The sequence below is a fragment of the Balaenoptera acutorostrata genome, chromosome 8, assembly GCF_949987535.1.
Source record: "Balaenoptera acutorostrata chromosome 8, mBalAcu1.1, whole genome shotgun sequence".
NCBI lineage: Eukaryota > Metazoa > Chordata > Mammalia > Artiodactyla > Balaenopteridae > Balaenoptera > Balaenoptera acutorostrata.
In genome coordinates, this window is record NC_080071.1 from 31,925,159 (window position 1) to 31,939,480 (window position 14,322).

Here is a 14,322-nt window from a genome sequence, read left to right on the forward strand (position 1 = left end):
ATGTTCAGTAATTAAGTCTTCAAATATTTTTTCTGATCTCAGCCCTCCCTCTCTTCATCTGGGCTACAATTATACATATGTTAGACCACCCAATACTGTCCCAAAAGTCACTGATGTTCCCTTTGTCTCCTGTTTTTCTCTATAGATTTTATAAAATATGTATTTATTTATTTATTTTTGGCTACACTGGGTCTTAGTTGTGGCACGCGGGCTCTCTAGTTGTGGTGTGCAGGCTTAGTTGCCCCACATAGTTCCACAACCAGGGATCGAACCCATGTCCCCTACATTGGAAGGCAGATTCTTTACCACTGGACCACCAGGGAAGTCCCTCAATGTATTTTATTTTAGAAATTTCTAATGCTCTGTGTTCAAGTTCATGATCTTTTCTTTGCAGTTATAATCTGCTGTTAAGTCCATCTCCCTCCTTCTCTCCCTCTCCCTCCCTAGCCCTATATATATATATATATATATTCATTTTAGGTATCCTGTTTATCATCTCTAGAAGGTTTCTTTAAATACTTTTGTAACTATCATTTCTCGCCTCATCATGTTCAGATTTTCTCTAATCTTGAGCATATGGCATATATTTATAATGGCTATTTTTTTTTTTATAATGGCTATTTTAACATGTTTGTCTGCAATGCTATCATCTCTGTCAACTCTAGGTCAGTTTCTATTGATTAAGTTTTCTCCTGCCTATAGGTCATATTTTCCTGCATCTTTGCATGCCTGGTAATTTTTTACCAAATCCTAGATGTTGTAAATTTTATGTCCTTGGATACAAACTTTTGTTGTTGGACTTTGATCTGGGACAGTTGAGTTACTTGGAAATAGGTTTCTCCTTTTGAGTTTTGCTTTTTAACTTTGTTGGGAGGATCCAGGGCAACCTTTATAGTGTAGGGACACTACTAAGGCAATACCCTTATGAGGACTCTTCCCAGTGCTCTCTGTATTAAAAGAACCTTCCACTCTGGCTGGAGAGAACATGAGTTCTTCTCAGCCCTGTGTGAGGTCCAGTGAGTATTCCATCTGCTCATTCTAGTGATTCTTTCTGCGGCCTCAGTTTCTTAATACTCATATGCAGATCAAAACCAGCCAAAGACTCTTTAATATTACTTCATGTCCCTATCTCTTGCAGAGTAAACCTAGTGTACCTGCAAATGTTTCAGAATATGTGACACACAAGCAATAACAACTAACCGAGTGTAGGCTTCTTTTTTTAATGGAAGGTGTCTAAATAACTAATAATAGAAGATCAGTAAATTGTGGAGCCTAAGTAAGTAAAAGAATATACAAGAATATTTAATTCCATGGGGAGAAAATGACCATGATATGTGGTGTATTTTTTAAAAGTTATTGAATAATCGTAGTTTTTGTAAATATATATGTGTTCATTTATGGAAAAAATACTAAAACAATGTTCATGGAGATGTTAAAAATAAACATCTCTAAATGGAAAAATATAGATGCTATTTAATTGGGGACAGAATGTGTTTATTTAGCATTTAAATTTCCTATCTGCAAAAATATACATACAAATATGCATACAAATATTACTTTGTAATAAAAAAATACAATAAAAATAGTAAAAGCAAAACTAGATGGTATAAGGGCAATCACTACTGGAAAATATTGAATATACATAATTGTAAATCTATATTTTTTACTAAGTATTGTCATGTAATTATGGATTAAGTTCACAAATAAAAGCTGTATCTGAACCAAAGGGATATTAAAGTGATTAAAGTCTTCAGAGTCTATGCCAGTTGAATCAACCTATGTATTCTCAAATTGTTCAGTAGTGTGTACACTGTGTGGCTGCAGCAAAGCAGAGCTATCATACTTAGTCTGTGTGGCCTTAAATAGTCCTTAAATAGTCCTCATTAACTGCCTGATTACAGACTCAGTCCTGGAAAAACAAGTAAAAGTTAAAAGCAAAATAGTTAATCATTAATGGAATGTTTTCTAGGGAGTTTATAATTGACATTTAAATTCTCTGTGAAACTACATAGCTGAAGACTTTCTGAATGTTTTCCAGTTCCTGAGAGCAGAAATGGGCCAAGACTACCGTTTGGCAAAAAAATTATGTCAGATGAGTAAGTACAAAATACTTTTCCGTTTTCCAACCTTCTCTGTTTCCAAATACATTCCATAATATGTAAGATGGTTTGATTATCATACATCTAGTGAATTCTCTGATAGTGTCTCAGTGAATCCTTGATAGTAAAAATTGGTATAAGGACTAATTTAGACTTCTAGAGTAACTTTGAGTGGGATAAAATGACAGAGACTAATTACACCATTAGAAAATAAGTCAAAATCCTTAGCCTCGTGATAACGGGTTAGTAGCATTATGCCTTTAGATTCAAAGACGTGTTGTGTAGTGCAGGAAGCCTTACTTAACATGCAATTATTCCACAAATATTTGAGTACCTACGTGTGCCAGGCACTGTTCTAGGCACTGGACAGAGAACGATCCCACATTTATATCTAGTTTCAGACAGATAACAAATTTATCTGTAACTAGCGTGTCACAGATGATAGGTGCTATGGAGAAAAATAAAGCAGGGAAGAAGGAGTAGAAAATACTGGGAGGGAGACAAAGCAGTTTTAAGTAGGATGGTCTAGGAAGGCCTCACTGGAAGACTAGAGCAAACACCTGAAGAAGTTGAGGAAGTGAGTCCTGTCATCTGGAGGAAGTGTGTCCCAGGCAAGACTAATAGCAAATATGCTGAGAATAAGCCAGTGGAAGTGTGATAGGAGATGAGGTCGGAGAGCTTACAGGTCAGGGGTTGTGCAGATTGCATAACACCTTTCGCAGCTTAAGGACCTTGGCTTTTTCTCTGAGTGAGGTGGGAAACCACTGGACACTTTTGAGTAGAGGAATGATGTGAACTACCTTATTTTTCTGTCTTTGGGTTTTAGTGGTTTGACTTGACGTTCACAATGGTGGTGGTTTTCTTCGTATTTAAGCAAAGAAAGGTTTGAGAGGTTTGCTGAGTTTCTTAACTCTGTGGGTTGATGTTTTCATCAACTTTGAGGATTTCTTGGCCATTAACCTTCAAAGATTGCCTCTGCCATATTCTCTCTCTTCTCTTCCTGGGTCTCCAATTACACATAAATTAGACTTTTTTTCATGGTGTCCCACATGTATCTTATACTCAGCTCTGTTTTTTCCATTTCTTTCTATTTCTGTGCTTCAGTTTGGATATCTTCTATTGACCTGTTTTTGAGTTAATTTATCCTCTCTTTTGCTGTGTCCAATCTGCTGTTAAAACTATCTAGTGAATTCTTAATTTCAAGGATTGTATTTTCCAATTTTAGAAAGTCTATCTAATGATTTTGAAAGATTCCAGCTCTCTGTCAAAATCCATAATCTTTTCAACTATTTTGCCCATCTTTTTCTCTTACTTCATTTAGTCTTAGTTATTTTAAAGGAGAAAATGGCAACTCTACAATTAAACTTTATTAATAATGGACTTGAAATATTAACTATTGTAGACCTGTCTTATGGTTAAAATCTTGTAGTGAAAATGTAGTGTAGGGACATGGGGTCTACTCTCCCTTGCCTCACAGAGTCCCCACTGTGGATACAGTATTTCTTAAATCATCAGCTAATTTTTAAAATGGGTTTCTTGAATGCTTTAACGCTACCTATCTCATATCCAAAATAATTTGCCTTGTTTAATCCTTTCAAGCACTTTTGACATTTAGAGCCATCAAATAAAATATTTCAATCAAAACTGTTTCTGGGGGGCTTCCCTGGTGGCGCAGTGGTTGAGAATCTGCCTGCTAATGCAGGGGACACGGGTTCGAGCCCTGGTCTGGGAAGATCCCACATGCCACGGAGCAGCTGGGCCCGTGAGCCACAACTACTGAGCCTGCGCGTCTGGAGCCTGTGCCCCGCAACGGGAGGGGCCGCGATGGTGAGAGGCCTGCGCACCGCGATGAAGAGCGGTCCCTGCACCGCGATGAAGAGTGGCCCCCACTTGCCGTAACTAGAGAAAGCCCTCGCACGAACTGAAGACCCAACACAGCCAAAAATAAAGAAATAAATAAATATAGTAGCTATAAAATTAAAAAAAAAAAAAAAAAACAAAACTGTTTCTGGTGGCCCACAAACAGAATTTCCAATCAGAAAGAATCCTTAGAGAGAGAATCATGTCCAATCCTCTGTTTTTATAAATAATGAAACTGAAGCAGAGAGAGGTTAAGCAGTTTGTGCAGCCCTGCTCAGGGAGCAAGTGACACAGCCAGAACTGATACCCCAGCCTCCTTTTCCCTCAACTACTTTTCTTCTCTGTGTGGCTGGTATAGAAGGGAGTGATTTTGTAGCTCTAGCTCCCAGTTCTCTGAGTTTTTCTTGTGGAGCCTAATTGTAGGAAAATTTACATATTATATTATATTTTTATATTCATCAATCATTTTAGAAAAGCCCCTGGCTAAAGCTTACAAAATATAGACACTGATACCACCACATCTGTCAGTAAGTTTTGGCTGTTAGCCCAAACTGTAAACAGCAGGCGCTCAGTATAATGCTTATGGAACTGACATACCAGTGCACATGCATTAAGTGCCAGGTCAGTGGGGATGAAAAAGTTCAAACTGATATATCTTATGGGGTTATATTCCTTTAAAAACTCACTCCCTTCCTTCCAACCAGTAAATATTGAGCACTAACTCTGTACCAGACATTATGCTGGGAGCTGGAGAGAAAGCAGAACTCAGAGCACACATGCTCTAAACCCTTTTGGGGTTGATATCAGACGTGGTTTGCACTCTTACGGCTCATCCAGTAATGCTCTTTACTCTTTTCTGTCCATGGCAAATAGTGGTGCCTCTAAAACTAAGGACTAAACTCTAGGAAAAGAAGCTGTGGAGTGCCCTAAGACAGGCACCGTGATCCAGGGAGCCAAATGGGAAAGAGCTGCTCCCAAGAGGAAGAAGAGGCTGATGGGAAATGTGGGCAAAAAGGCCCAGAGAATGTGGGTAGAGAGCAGGGGTGTGCAAAGTAAGATTGGCTACCCCTGAGGCAGATTGCCAGCCAAGGATGTAAAAATTAGGGAGGCCCCGGTTTTGCAAAGCCAGGCAAGTTCAAGGAAGAACAAAGAGTTGTAGACAGACTGTGTTCCAGGGAGAAGGAAGTGCTAGTTCTTTGATGCCAATAGGAACACTTGGCTGAGGGCTTACCCAAAGTCCCTCTCTGTGTTCAGAGCAACAGACAAAACAAATTCTTTTCATCTAGCATGGACCCCAAAATATTATATGTAAATTCTTACAGCATAGATATTCTTTTTCTAAAAAATTTTTTGAAGGATAGTTGATTTACAATGTTGTGTTAATTTCTACTATACAGCAAAGTGATTCAGTTATACATATGTATGTATACATTCTTTTTCATATTCTTTTCCATTATAGTTTATCACAGGATATTGAATATAGTTCTCTGTGCTATACAGTAGGATCTTGTTGTTTATCCACTCTATATATAATAGTTTGCATCTACTAACCCCAAACTCCCAGTCAATCCCTCCCTCACCACCCTCCCCTTGGCAACCACAAGTCTGTTCTCTACAGCATAGATATTCTTTGGTCTCTTTTTTCCCCCATCTTCTAGCTCTTCCATGGAACACTCCACCTTTCTCTCTATATATATTTATAAAGTTATGCATGTAAACATAGATTGTGTATTTACATTTTTATGTATTTATATATGTATATATTGAACACCTACTATGGGAACATTAAACATACATTGTTTAATTCTTACAGCAATTCCATTAGCAGATATGATTAACCCCATTTTACAGATGAGCAAAGTGAGGCTAGCAAGGAGAACTAATTCACCCAAAGTCACACAGCTACCCAGTGGTAAAGCTAGGATTAGATCCCAGGTCTGGCTTGAGAGCCTATGATTTCTTGCTATATTTCCATTTCCTCATTTGACTAATAAGCTTATACTTCTGGTTAAGTAGGCAGAGACTTGGAAAAGAGATGCTTTTATGAATCAATCAGATTGAAATGGCTCCTATAAGTTGACTAATATATTTTTTATTTGTATCTAAGGCAACTAGTTTATATGAAATACTGCATCTTTGTCCCTGCAGAAATGTTTTACAAATCGATTCTCTTGAATAAAGTCTCCAGTTCCTGGTGTGTTTTCTTGCCATCCAATCACGGTATAGTCATTTGTATCTTCACGTGGCTGCAGGGCTTCCCATCCTGCATCCCAGGTGCAAATGGGTTCTTTTCTTTTTATCCTGCCTTCTAAAAAAGTTGTTGGTGAAGCCTTGGAAAAGTGGTTTTTAAATGAGACTGCAAGTCAAGAGTCCCAAGTACTTTTCTTCATTTATCTCATGATTGACTGTGAGATTTTCTGTCAATCTTCCCATTTCTTAGTCTCTTTACCTGCAGCCCAGTCATCTCAGGGTGCCAACACATCTGCTCACAGGCAGCCCAGGATTCTACAAAAATAACTTTTAAGCCTTGAAGACCTACTCTGTCAATTATAATAATTGTAAATGTTTAAGAATAATGGCCTGAAAACCAAAATGGTTCTCATCATTATGGGTCTAACACAAATACAGATGTATCTTCAGAAAAGAAAGTTCCTATAAAGTTTTTTATTTATTTTTGAGTAAAATAAATCACCCTTTCTTATTAGACTAGAGTATAATTTTATCAAGGCATAAAAGGACTGCTTCCTATTCAGTTGTCTATATTCTTCTTTTCCTTTTTTTTTTTTTTTTTTTTAATGTTTTGAAGGCTCCACCTCTGTGTCAGGTACTCTCTTAGGGCTGCAACAGTGAACAAGACCAACAGTCTGTCTACCCTAGCATAGCCTCCTGTCTGAGGGCCTTAGAGCTCCGTGGGCAGCAGAATCCCCAGCTCCCTGCCCCAGCCCTTCAGCCAGAGGGAGGCACCCACTGCACACTTAGGAGGGAACCGAGCCTTTCTCCAGGCCCAGAACCACTCCAGGAAAACTAATAATCAACATTTATTCAGCACCTACCGTGCACCAAGGACTAAACTAAGTATTTATCTTTATCTGTATTATCTGTTTGATTCATCAGAACAGCCTGATGTGGTCAATAGTATTATTACAGACAAGGGAACTGAGGTACAGAGGCATTAAATACTTTCCCCAAGGTGACCCAGCTAGACAGTGGCAGAGCCAGGGTTCACATCCGACAGTCTTTCTTCAGGGTCCATACCGGCCTCTGCTTATGGACCCCGGTTGGGAAACAACTCCCAGAACATCAACTGCATGTGCTAAGGGCTTCTCTTGCCTTTTTTACAAACCCTACTAGCCTGTCAAAGAGTAAAAAAGAGTTTTTTATTTATCACCTAGGATGGATATTGCAGGGCTAAGTTTCAAAGCACATACCTTTCCCTCACTCTGAAAATTGACAATTGCCAGCAGTTTTTGTTAAACCCTGAGAATAGCTGATGCCATACTCCACTCCCATGGAACAATCCTAACTCCAACATGAAATTTTCTAAGCTGTGTTCCAAGGAATATTAGTTCAAGATTTCTTAGTAAGTGTTCCACCAAAAACGGATTCCATGGGGATAATAAATTGGGGAAACCACATTCTCCTCTCTGTAAGATCCATAGTAGTTATGAGCATATTAATGGCTATGTAAAATCCTGCAGTTGCTCCTTACTGTAAGCTTTACCTGATTAACTTCATTAGCCTAGTTTCCCAGATACATATTAACATCTTAAGAAACTAGTATCTCAAGGAGCAAGTTGGAGAAACTCTGCTCTAGAAAGAGGCTTAGCCTCAGAGAAAGATTTAGACTGCTAAATTATTTTAGTCTAAGTTAAAATGTACAAACAGTCACTTTTATCAGAAGCCTTAAAAGATGTATAAATACCCCCTAGAAGCCTTAAAAGCATGTTCTGAGCAGGTGCACACTCATGCTAACCCAGATTGATGGTACATTGTTATATTAGGAATTAGGAAATAAAGACCTTGATTTGGTGTGTCAGGATGAAAGCCATATGGGGTGAGGGCCTCTGAGCCATTGGGGCCTAGTTGAACCATCCACAATTCTGTCTCACTCTTAGCCAGGCAAATAGCACACTTGATGTTTCAGTGCCCCCTGGGGGCCATCAAGATATTACGCAGGAGTCACGACATTTAAATGGATGATGCAGAATTATGAATACACCTCAAGGCAGGTAGGAAGAAGGCAGAGAGAGAGATCTGTAGAGCAAGACCTGAAAAAATAAACTAGTCTAGAAAACTCTGAAACAAAAGGTGTAAATCTTTCTGGCCTCTAGGACATTGGTAACATACTAACAGGCCTAAAAGAATCTATTGATATGGTCCAAAGGAAAGATGACACATTCACATAAAGGAGCAGCAAAAAGGAATAAATAGCACTTAAAAACAATGGGTCTGATGAAGAGGTGAGAGTGCTGTTAAGTAGGCGATGACTAGGGTGTCATTAGTAAAGTCTCCATGTTTTGCGGGATTTGTACCTTGTTTGGGGAATGCTTATAGTCAAGAAACACTTTGGCTACAGGCCCATGAGGGATGCCTCATAGTGATAGAGATTTCCTTCTTTGGACAGGAGGTAGAAACTAGAATGAGGATTATTTCCCTTACAAAGCACCTAAGATAAGTAGAACGTTTTCTCTATTTGCGCTTAGATATACCCATGGTATAATTGTTGGTGGTTTTGCTTTGTGCATTTTCACTTACTCTCATTGACAGTTTCAGTCTCATTCTGAAGAGGCTGTTTGCTGAAACACTTCGAACACGAATAACATGCATTCTGTTGTCCATTTTCAGTCCTAATCTATGAACCAGAAAATCCGGAGGCCAAGGAGTTTTTCTCACTTATTGAAGAAATGCTGCTGATGGGTAAATTTAAAAATTGAAATTACTTCTTTCTCATAGAACTATGAGCAGTCACTATTTAAAAATCCATTATCCCAGGAGATTGGCAAAGTATATCCTCAGGAAGTGGTTAAGAAAAGGCTAAATGATCGTCTTGGATGGTTTCATGAAACCGGCTTGTCCTCTGTGGATGGTCAAGATGACTCCCTTTCCTCTGTGGGGTGGAACTGCCCAAGCAAAGCAGGCTCCCTGGGCACAAGGTATTGGGCACTGACAGAGTCCTCAGAGGGAACAGAACCTGCTAGCTGCGCCAGGCACTAAAGGGATTATCCCACAGTTCCAAGCAAAGCCAGTACCCTCTAAATCAGCCTGAATCTCACTTTACTCTTATTCTATTTAAGTAAGAATTAAGTTGACAGTAGTAAAAAATATTTTTATAGACCAATGTTTTAAATTTATTTTAAATCCACAAACATCTTTATGCCAGTAAGAATATGTTCTTCTTTGTGCAACTGCTTTGACCCTACATGCAGTTAGCATATTTCAGCTCAGTTCTCACATTCCAAAAATATGTATTTCTTAGTGGCGGGGAAACAAGGAGAAGTGTGATTTTTCAGGGTAGAAATATTAAGAAACATTTTAAGCAAGTCTCTCCCTTTCTGTGGCAGAGAAAGCTCAAAATCTGGAGGAAGATGATGAAGAGAGTGGAGAAGACAGTAGCGGTGAGGGTGAAGGGGAGAGCAGTGAGGACCCAAGTGAAGAAAGCTCTGATGAATGTGAAGATGGGTGATGAGAGTTGCTGCTATCATTTAATCTTCATGTGTGTTCATTACTGTATACTATGGAAATATAAAGAAGAGAGCTGCATTTCAGTCTAACTGTTCTTTATTTGGTACAGAGTTCTTTTAATTTATATTAGTTTGAGCTTCTTCTTAATATTTAGATTTTAGCTCAAGGTGAGCTACTCAGAGAGGGAAGTAATCATTGAAAACACATAGCACTAACTATGTGCCAGGTGCTGTTCTATACACATTAATTTGTTGAATCCAGCAAACCCATGAGGTTAGCACTGTTATCCCCATGCAACAGATGAGAAAACTGAGGCACAGAGAGGGTGGGTCATTTGCCCAGCATCATATACCTGTTGATCGGTAGAGCCTAGATTTGCATACAGACATTATGGCTCCAGAATCCATATTCCAAGCCCCTCCCATGTCCACTACTTTAGGCATTTTATATCATTTGTTTCATGTTCTTTATAGCATGTATCAGTACCTGAACCTTTCTTATTATTTGTTCTTTTTTTTTAAGGTTTTATTTTATTTTATTTTATTTTGGAGTATAGTTGATTTACAATGTTGTGTTAGTTTCAGGTGTACAGCAGAGTGATTCAGTTATACATATACCTATTCTTTTTCAAATTCTTTTCCCATTTATGTTATTACAGGATGTTGAGTAGAGTTCCCTGTGCTGTACAGTAGATCCTTGTTGGTTATCTATTTTAAATATAGCAGTGTGTATATATGTCAATCCCAAACTCCCAATTTATCCCTCCCCTAATTTATTTGTTCTTTTTATCTTCTCCCTTCTTGTCAGAAAACGTAACCTCCATAAGCAGGACTTTGTCTTTTCACTGTTATATCCCTAGCAACTGGATAAGTGCCTGGAAAATAACGGGATGTGTATACCAAGTGAATGAATGAGGTGAAAGTTAATGACAATGTTTATATTCTTTCATAAAATATTTATAAGATTTTATTATACTATTTATGTATCAATCTACATTATTTTGCTGATTCTGTATTCCTTGATGAATTTCCACCATCTTCAAATTAGGTTGTAAGGTAACTGATGTAAAAATGAGAAAAATATTCCTAAATAATTTGTTTTGAGTGTGCCAATCTGATTTGGGGTTAGGCAGTTTGAATTTTTATTCTTATATCAGCACAGTATCATGTCATATCCAAAATGCTTAAAGCATAATTCATTCTTTGGGCATTTTGTAGCGTGCTAACATTCAGAGGGAGGAATTCGGCCACACCATTTTATAGGAGTATCTGAAAGAAGTGAAGACAGGTATGTATAATCTAGTTACATAAATAGTCGGATAGCACTGAAGGGCTGGCTGATGGAGACCACAAGAACCACTTGTTCTTTTCATTTGTGAGGTGTTTGTTATTCCTTCCTACCATAGGAAAACCATCGTATGTCAATCTGATGTCACTTACCTGATTTTGGAGCCCTCCCCATAAGAAGGTCATTAAATACCCTAAAACTGATATTGCAGACTAAATTAGTCACACTAGTGAAACTTTAGTTTTCTTTTAAAGGAACTAGCAAGTTCTGAGGAAAAAACTCTGAATAAAAAACCATGATATCACAGACCATATTATAGCTACATCTAAGTATTTGCGAGGTTTGATCATGCAGGATAATCCATATTTATGGATATATACCCTTTATCCATATTCTTCATCCTACTTGCACTCCTTTTTTTTTGTTTTTGTTTTTTTAAGTTTTTTTAATTTTGATGTGGACCATTTTTAAAGTCTTTATTGAATTTGTTGCAATATTGCTTCTGTTTTATGTTTTGTTTTTTTGGCTGTGAGGCATGTGAGATCTTAGCTCCCCGACCAGGGATCAAACCCACACCCCCTGCATTGGGAGGCGAGGTTTTAACCACTGGACTGCCAGGGAAGTTCCCTACTTGTACTCCTTAATCAGTGTAATTTGGGGTGTTGGCATAACCTGACATAGGCATGCGTGTCTGTATGTGGTAGCTAAATATAAAATCTAGTAGCTAAACATAATCTGCAAAGTATTTTTATATTGTTTTATGTAAGTATTTTATATTATTTAACTCACTGGCTTCTCAGTCCTATGAGCAAGCTATTATATTGTCCCCATCAGTTACACAAATTGAATTTGGGATGCTGGGCATATCCAAGGGTAAATGTTGACTGGGGTAGTGGAATTCAGATGAGGAAATTAAGACTACGAGATGCTAGGTTATGTTTCAGTATGAGAGATCTAGTGAATCTTGAACCCGTGTTCTGTGCTGCTTCACACATAGCTAAACTGTAGAAACTGTTTAATGAATCAGCAAACAAGTATCTATAGAGACAGTTCAGTTCCAGACCTTTGCCTTCTTCAGAACGTTACAGTGGTGGGAAAGAATCCAAATATTCAACAATTTGCAAATGTATGAAATGTCCACTCAATGGACTTAAGATGGGAACCCACCAAAATAGTTTCATTTATTCAATCAATATTTACTGAAGGCCTACTATGTATACCTGCTCTTAAAGAACACTGGCACAGTTGAAATGCAGGGTGGTAGGAAGTCCAGGGTGCTAAGGGAGCATGCAGGAGGGGTACCTAACCTGGGCCAGGTGTCCAGGGAAAGCATTCAGAGGGAAGTGGAGTCTAAGCTGAGAAGGTAGAATGAGGGGGAATTAGCTACAAGAAGAGGATGTGGGGAAGAGCATTCTATCAGTAGATACATTCTGAGTCCAGAAAGTAAATAGGTATGGTTGGATTGCAAAATGAAAATGAACCAGTTAGAGCCGAGACAGATGAAGCTATGTTCATAAAGGGGCTGGGAAATGGTGGATCTCACAAGCTGTGTTAAAGTTTGAACTTTATCCTTAAAGTAGTGGGAGGCCATTGAGAGATTTTAAGGAAAATAATGATTGTATATTAGAAAGAGCATTCTAGTAGCCAGGTAGAAAAATATGTTCTCAAACTACAGGTCATGATCCATTGGTCAGATATGAAATCACTGTAGTGAGTCACAAATAGCTGGGTTTTTTTTTTTAATTAAATACATAGAATAGAAAATAGCACACATTGCAAAAGAGTATATGGGAATTATGGTTTTGTGAAACTTTTCGTTCAGAGTGTGTGTGTGTGTGTGTGTCCTAGATCTTGATGTGAAATGTATTTCTTCCTATGGATCTCCATTTTTAAATATATGAAAGTATAGAGAACAGACTGGAGTGGAATACAAAACTCCACTGTTACATAATTCTAGGAGTTCAGTACTGTAGCCTGAAAGAGGTAGTAGCAGAGATGCAGTGGAATAAAGGTGTTATTTTAGAGGCAGAAAGAACAGACAGAAATTGGTGATGAATTAAATGTGGGGAGAGGTGAAGGTCAAGGATGACTCCCAACTGGATAACTGGATGCATGATAGTGATGATATCCCCTGAAAAAGGAGCACAGAAAGAAAAGCAGATTTGCTGGAGAATATGGTCGTTCACTTACACAGGTTGAATATAGGAAGTATATTGTTTTTTATGCTGTAACAAATTAAAGCAACTTAGTGGCTTAAAGCAGTACAAGTTGATTATCTTACAGTTCTGGAGGTCAGAAATCCAAAATGGATCTCACTTGGCGAAAACCAAGGTATCAGCAAGACTCCATTCTTTCTGGAGGCGCTAGGAGGGAATCTGTTTCCTTGCCTTTTCCAGCTTCTAGAGCCCTCCTGCATTCCTTGGCTCAGGGCCCCATTCTTCCATGTTCAAAACCAGCACTGTCTGACTGACGCCTTTTCACATTGCCGTCTCTCTAGCCCTCTCTCCCCTGTTGTGATTTTTGTGAAACGAGCATTTGCTAAGTAGACCACAAGGGAAAGTGAAATAGAGAAATGTATTTATTACTCACGGGTCCTAGAGAAGGTACATGGCACACCTCAAGAGGGGCCACGGGGTGGGGGGTGTCAAGGTGCAGGAGAGAGTGGGCAGCAGGACCCCAGGTGCATGTCTTACTTAGGGTCTACAACTGAGTGCTTTTGGGGTTCCTAGGCTAAGTCCAGATTGGTGGATTCAAACTAAAAAGAGCAGAGTTTTGGTAACCTCTGTGGAGGTCTTATCTAAGGGGGGTGCACAGGGGAAGGAGCTGGGAAGCAGGAGAGACTATTTATCATCAGGGGCACTGGGAAAGTCATATCTGGGATTTACACTTACTTGTGAATCTGCAGGCTGTTGTCTAGTACATGGGCTGTTATCTGGGCATGCACTTGAGGGAGAGGCTAGTGTCAGTTCAAGGCCCCTATAGGCCACTTAGCCACACAAAATGAATGCCAAGGCAGCAATATTATGAAATAGTTTAGCTAAATTCTCAACACCCTTCCTCCCTCTTCTACCTTAAAGGCTTGTAATTACTTTGGGTCCATCTGGAGAGTCCAGGGTAATCTTCCCTATCTTAATGTCAGCTGATTAGCAACCTTAATTACATCGGTAGCCCTAATTGTGCCTTGCCATGTAACCTAACATATTTATGGGTGCTGGGGATTAGGACATAGACATCTTTGGGAAGTGGGGGGATTATTCCACTGGCCATAGGAAGTATTATGTGTTAGTTTTTTGGGAATTTATGGTATGGAGCTTGGAAGAGACACTTTAGCTGATGATATACACCTTATTTAGGAGTCATTAGGAGCTTAGACTCAGTGAGATAACACATAACA

General features: G+C 38.8%; 1 protein-coding gene across 1 annotated transcript in view; it reads left to right on the forward strand.

Annotated features, from left to right (window-relative positions):
* Positions 1–10,099, forward strand: part of ERICH2 (glutamate rich 2) — a 31,726-nt gene extending 21,627 nt beyond the window's left edge. The window contains exons 5-7 of the mRNA XM_007183258.2: positions 2,039–2,096; positions 8,805–8,876; positions 9,521–10,099. Coding sequence (XP_007183320.1) covers positions 2,039–2,096; positions 8,805–8,876; positions 9,521–9,642 — 252 coding nt within the window. The 3' untranslated portion in view covers positions 9,643–10,099. The remainder of the gene's footprint in view (positions 1–2,038; positions 2,097–8,804; positions 8,877–9,520) is intronic.
* Positions 10,100–14,322: the final 4,223 nt, after the last annotated feature.